This window comes from Podarcis vaucheri (assembly GCF_965113315.1).
Source record: "Podarcis vaucheri genome assembly, chromosome: 12".
Lineage (NCBI taxonomy): Eukaryota > Metazoa > Chordata > Lepidosauria > Squamata > Lacertidae > Podarcis > Podarcis vaucheri.
In genome coordinates, this window is record NC_138750.1 from 43856362 (window position 1) to 43862361 (window position 6000).

At 48.8% G+C, this 6000-nt stretch overlaps 1 protein-coding gene across 1 annotated transcript in view; it reads right to left on the reverse strand.

The window, feature by feature from the left end:
- Positions 1-3267, reverse strand: part of LOC309515862 (uncharacterized protein) — a 31039-nt gene extending 27772 nt beyond the window's left edge. Inside the window, exons 1-3 of the mRNA XM_082194076.1 lie at positions 2491-3267; positions 1327-1448; positions 222-367 (exon numbers count right to left, since the gene is read on the reverse strand). Coding sequence (XP_082050202.1) covers positions 222-367; positions 1327-1448; positions 2491-3252 — 1030 coding nt within the window. The 5' untranslated portion in view covers positions 3253-3267. The remainder of the gene's footprint in view (positions 1-221; positions 368-1326; positions 1449-2490) is intronic.
- Between the last annotated feature and the right edge of the window lie 2733 nt (positions 3268-6000).

Sequence of the window (6000 nt, forward strand, 5' to 3'; positions counted from 1 at the left end):
TCATAGAATTATAGTGTTGGAAGAGACATCTGGCCCCGCTCCCTGCAACACATGTGATATAAAATTTTTCTGCTTATACAATTTCAAATAAAAAAACAAGAATTAGCATTAAATTCTCCAAGCGATCACAGATTTATATGGAATTACTGCCCAATACCTACTTTAGGCACACCCATCAAAAGCCCAATGGATAAGAAGGCATGAGGAATGTAAACACTTACCAAGTATAAGAAAGGGTGAATTTGCGGCTGTGATAACAAATGGCACCCCACAAAACAGCAGTAATCCAAAGCTGCTGACGACAGATAATCCTGCTGACATCACCCCAAAAATTGCAATCCAAATTTTTGTCCGTACACAATCCATCCTGTAAAGCAGATAAAGAAGAATTATGTTTGGGCTCAGAGTTCCGTGGTAATGTGCCAATTTGCAGCTTCCTTGAACAAAATGACAGTGCCACACAGCAGTTGCACGTATTTCTTACAACTGTAAGAAATAGAAATACTCTAGGGTTTAATTTTTAAGAAACTTATCTTTATGATTTGTAAAGGAAACCTTTGTATGGGTTAACACTTTATTATCTCTTTGGAACTGTGCTGTACCTTTGTCCTTTGGTTTTTACGGGCTGTGACGTTTCATAGGTTACATTTTTAATTTGTTTTATTTTTGCTATTATTGCACATTTTATTATTAACTTTTATTAAATTTATATACCACCCTTCAACCCAATGATCACAGGGGAGTTCACAATATAAGAACACAAAAATACATACTAAATCACGAAAATATTATGGGGTGGGGGGAGGAATAAATAGAAACAGTAACTTTGAGAAATTGAAACTGACAGAGAGTGAACAAGCCACTCTAGCTATTGAGAACATTGCCTCTTCCGTCTACTGGTGGGCTTCACTCTACATAGTAGGCCTACATTTGGGCCAGATCTCTGACTCCATTTTGCTGCAGTGTTTTTCATGAGACTTTCACTTCATTTGCTGAGTGACACTTTCCCAATTAGCTTTCAATACAGTGGTACCTTGGGTTACAGACGCTTCAGGTTATAGACTCCACTAACCCAGAAATAGTACCTCAGGTTAAGAACTTTGCTTCAGGATGAGAACAGAAAACGTGCTCCAGCAGTGTGGCAGCACCTCCAGAACGAATTAAGTTCTTAACCGAGGTACCACTGTACTGGGATTTCTTTAAGCAGATCTATCAATCTACAATACTTCACTTAGCTAGTGCATATTGCAGATCTACCTGTGATGGTGGGGTGGGGGGGACAGGGATTTTCCCTCCCTCTCCAAAGAATTAAGGTGGGGAGATTACCTTGCACATGATACAATGGAAAAGAATATTGTTAAAAAATATGTGACAGAAACCAATGGGATCACACGCTTGGTAATTTTTCCAAATTCTTTCTGTCTGGATTCTGAGGAAAAATAGGTCACCTGCCAAGTGAGGAAAGAAAGAATAAGGCAAACTATTGCATAATAGATCTCTTAAGATGTAGCTTAATATTCTGGAGGGTATCAAGGCTGGCTAAGAAAAATCATAAAATGAATGGTTATATTGTAATTTCCTTCACTGCATTATGTAAACAACAACAACAACAACAACAACAACGGTTAGTTGGAAGCTCCAGAAAGTGGCAACTTCATTCCATGGAAATACTTTTTGCACAATAATTAAAAAAAACTCTCTGCCCAGTTTTTTTCAAGCCTGTTTAATTTCAGCAACCCTACATGTGTCCACTGAGATGTACATCACATTTCACTTCCATGTTTAGCGGACATGGGACTGCAGCCTAAAAAAAGCATTCCTCTTCCATATCAGTTTTATATAATCTAAAAGATCGAGGGTGGTCTGATTTAAAGCTCTGCCTTTGTTCATTCTGGGGATGGAGGGAGGGAAAGTTTCCATTGGTTGCTCATCTTCCACTGCTCCCCTTCAGAGCACCAAGCCATTCTTTAATAAAGGATATGCATATTTTTAAAATGTGTATTTTTGAGGTTAGAGAATATAGGTCACGGCACCCACGTGCATCTTAATCATAACGCTGGACTCTGATCTCAGGCCTGAAAAGCCCTCTGATGTCTATTTACCTGGGCCCCACAATATTTTATTCAAGTTGGCACCCTTGGCTGTATGCATATAAATTCGCTATTATATTGTTATGCAAGGGGAGGGTTGCATCCTGCAGGTGCTAGCTAGCCCCATCCTAACATATAAGCCACAGAGTCAGCGCAGATCTGAGATTCCTCCCCTTCCCTTTTCCGTCCGGCTTTTGGATGGCAAGGCTGGGGCAGGGCCTGTCCTCCTGCTTCTACTGCCCTAGGAGCCTTTCGGGCGAGGAAAGCCAACCCACGCTTGAGAACCTCGACGGCCTTTTATCAAAGCGAAGGACGCAACCGCCAAGCACAAGGCAGCGCCGTCGCAAAGCGGTCTGCCCGGAGCTGCGCGCCTCCCGAGACGTGCACGCGCGGCGCTTACCCGGGTGAAATGGAGGTTCATAGTGCCCAGGACGACGGGGATGCGCTCCAGAAAGGTCTCGATCCAGACCTTGCTGGCCTGTCGCTGCGAAGCTCCATCCTCCTGGAAGAAGTAGAAGAGGCGCATCGCCCGGGCTGCCCGGACGGGGCGCGCCGTGCCATTTCCCGGGCCCAGCACGACGTCGCCCAGGAAGTAGCCCAGGAACACGTGGCTCTGGTAGAGCGGGAAGGTGAGCGCGGGCAGCAGCGTCTCTATGGCGGCCGCGTCGCCCTCGACGGCGGTGATCAGCGGGTTGGGGCTCAGGCAAGTGTTGTTCCAGCGCGCGCAGAGGTCCGCGAAGTTTCGCTCGCCGGCGGTCATGGCCCGCACCGCCGAGTCCAGCTCCAGCAGCTCCGTGAAGGCCGCCTTGGTGAGCACCGAGTCGCTCCCTCCGGAGGCGGAGGCCACGGCGATGAAGGAGGCGAAGGAGCCCTCGGTGCTCAGCCTCTGCGGGGAGAAGCGCCGGGCGTCGTCCGTCGGGAAGTGCGTCCGGATAAAGCAACGCTCCGCCTTGGCGGGGCCCCCGACGGGCGTGTACTGGCCCTCGATGTCGTTGGCCTCGCGGCTGCGCAGCATCACGAAGCCCGTGCCCAGCCCGACGGTGAGCGCCACGGGAGCCAGCAGGAAGGGCCACGGGTGCGCGCCCACCAAGGCGCCGAAGCGGCGGAGCGCGCGCGACAGGGGACGCTCCACGCAGTCCGTGTGGCAGCCGCGGGGCGCCATCGTTCAGGCAGTCCGGGCCGCGGGGCGGCTACTCTGCGTGGTTCGGCCGCTCTTCCCGGCGCGCCGTCGGAGGGTGGGCGCCGCCGTCCGTTGCCCGGCGGGCGTTATTTCGCCGGGCGCGGCTGCGTTCCAGTTCCACCTGCCCACCGCCGTGGCCTCCTCCTGCTCGGGCTCCTAAGGCGCTGCAGACTTGGACGGGAGGGGCGGCAGTGGGGGGTGGACGTCATATTAGGGAAAGCAAGGCTGGCCCTCTTCGGCCCCTGCTTTGGCTCCCGTTCTGTCTATCTAGCAATGTCCACTTTTTTGTGCAACTAATCTTTTGCGTTGTTGGAAATGGGAAAGATATTCGCAGCAGGAACTGAAGGTTTCCATCCCAAGCACAGAGTCGACATGAGTTAAGCTCTATAAACTTTGGGTGTATAATGCTGAGGCCTTAAATATGTGATTTAACAAAGATTTTCACTTAGCAAGTGTGTTGGGGACAACTACAATGCAGTAGGAATAGTGAGTTACACCTTTGGGCCTGACACCCCACCTTGGGGGCGGGTGCATCCAAAAGATGTTAAGCTCCATCTGGTATACAGACTGAGACCCTACCTGCCCACAGACTCTCTCGCCAGAGTGGTGCATGCTCTGGTTATCTCCTACTTATACTACTGCAATGCACCCTACGTGGGGCTACCTTTGACAGATAACAAGGTTATCATGGATCAACAAGGTTGATCGTGGATATGGAGTCAAGATTCTCATGCCAAAGGGACATGAAACCAGTAACACTGACAATAGCAGATGCAATAGCAAATGTTACCTACAGAGAGCAAAGAGGATTGGGGATGAGCAGCAAGGAAATAAGTACAGTCATACCTCAAGTTGAATGTGCTTCAGGTTGAGCGCTATCGGGTTGCACTGTGCGGCAACCCAGAAGTAACGGAGCGCATTACTTCCGGGTTTCACTGCTGGCGCAAGCGCAGATACTCAAAATGACGTCTTTCACAGAAGCAGCAAAACACAACCTGTGCACGCACAGACATGCGGTCACATCTTACGTTCCATTCAGGATGTGAAAGGGGCTCCGGAACGGATCCCGTTCGCATCCCGAGGTACCACTGTAACATGGTTCCTGTAGCAATTCCAATCATTCCATTTATGTGGCTGTGGAAGTAGCTGCACAGTTAAATCTGCTTAGTTTTTTAGTTCCTCGTCATTATAAATCTGAACGTTCACCTTAAGCGAATAGGGACACGGGTGGTGCTGTGGGTTAAACCACAGAGCCTAGGACTTGCCGATCAGAAGGTTGGCGGTTTAAATCGCCGTGACGGGGTAAGCTCCCGTTGCTCGGTCCTTGCTCCTGCTAACCTAGCAGCTCGAAAGCACCTCAAAGTGCAAGTAGATAAATAGGTACCGCTCCGGCGGGAAGGTAAACGGCGTTTCCATGCGCTGCTATGGTTTCGCCAGAAGAGGCTTAGTCATGCTGGCCACATGAGCTGTACGCTGGCTCCCTTGGCCAATAAAGCAAGATGAGCGCTGCAACCCCAGAGTCGGCCATGGCTGGACCTAATGGTCAGGGGTGCCTTTACCTTTACCTTTAAGTGAATACTTGCGCTCTTGTTATGAATGAATCTGGCAATGAACTAAGAGTTGTATTTTTCATTCAGTAAAATGATTGTATTGTTGGTGTGCAATCGATGTAGGAAAGACTAGTTTCACAAGGGAAGATGCTGTAGCAACACTGCTTCAGTCTCTATTCAAATAGCAGGTAGTGACATAAACTAGCATGCTGTACTCTCTTCTGACCTCTTTATCTAATGCTTTGGTTGTAGCCCAGAGCAATTATTAGCAATTTCACCTTGTAACATGAAGAACAGACATATCTCAAGAGAGGGAGATTTGACGCTCCTTGGAGAAGGAAATTGTATGTGCTTAAAGCTATCTTGTGAATGTATTTAAAAGGGATTGTTTTGAAATGTGTCTGGCTTTGGGATGCAAGTCATATACAGTATGAGGTTTCTTCTTAAGAAATCGCCTCATCTGTTAGCTCATGCCTTACAGCTGGGATGGGAGACCTGTAAACCCCCCCCCCGATGTTGGTGGACTCAGATTCTCATCCGCTCCTGCCAGCATGGCCAGTGGTTAGTGATGTGTGGTGGCAGGAGTTGTATTAAACCCATTCTCTCAGATATGTAAAATTAAATTGGCCACACGATGGCACCAAATACTCAGCTGTAAAAAACTGATAGTCATTCAGAATAGTCAGGATTGTTGACCACCCTTGAAACATTAGTTTGTTGACTTACTTAGTTTTTAAGTTTTGTTCTCACACCTTGGTGATGTTTCCAAGAAAACGTTCCCTTTAAGCTAACTCTGTCGGCACCTTCACATTTCTGATGGTAAAGGTAAAGGGACCCCTGACCATTAGGTCTAGTCATGACCGACTCTGGGGTTGCGGCGGTCATCTCACTTTATTGGCTGAGGGAGCTTCCGGGTCATGTGGCCAGCATGACTAAGCCGCTTCTGGCGAACCAGAGCAGCGCACGGAAACGTGGTTTACCTTCCCGCCAGAGCGACGCCTATTTATCTACTTGCACTTTGACGTGCTTTCGAACTGCTAGGTTGGTAGGAGCAGGGACTGAGCAACGGGAGCTCACCCCGTCGCGGGGATTCGAACTGCCGACCTTCTGATCGGCAAGCCCTGGGCTCTGTGGTTTAACCCACAGCGCCACCCGCGTCCCTATTTCTGATGGTACATCT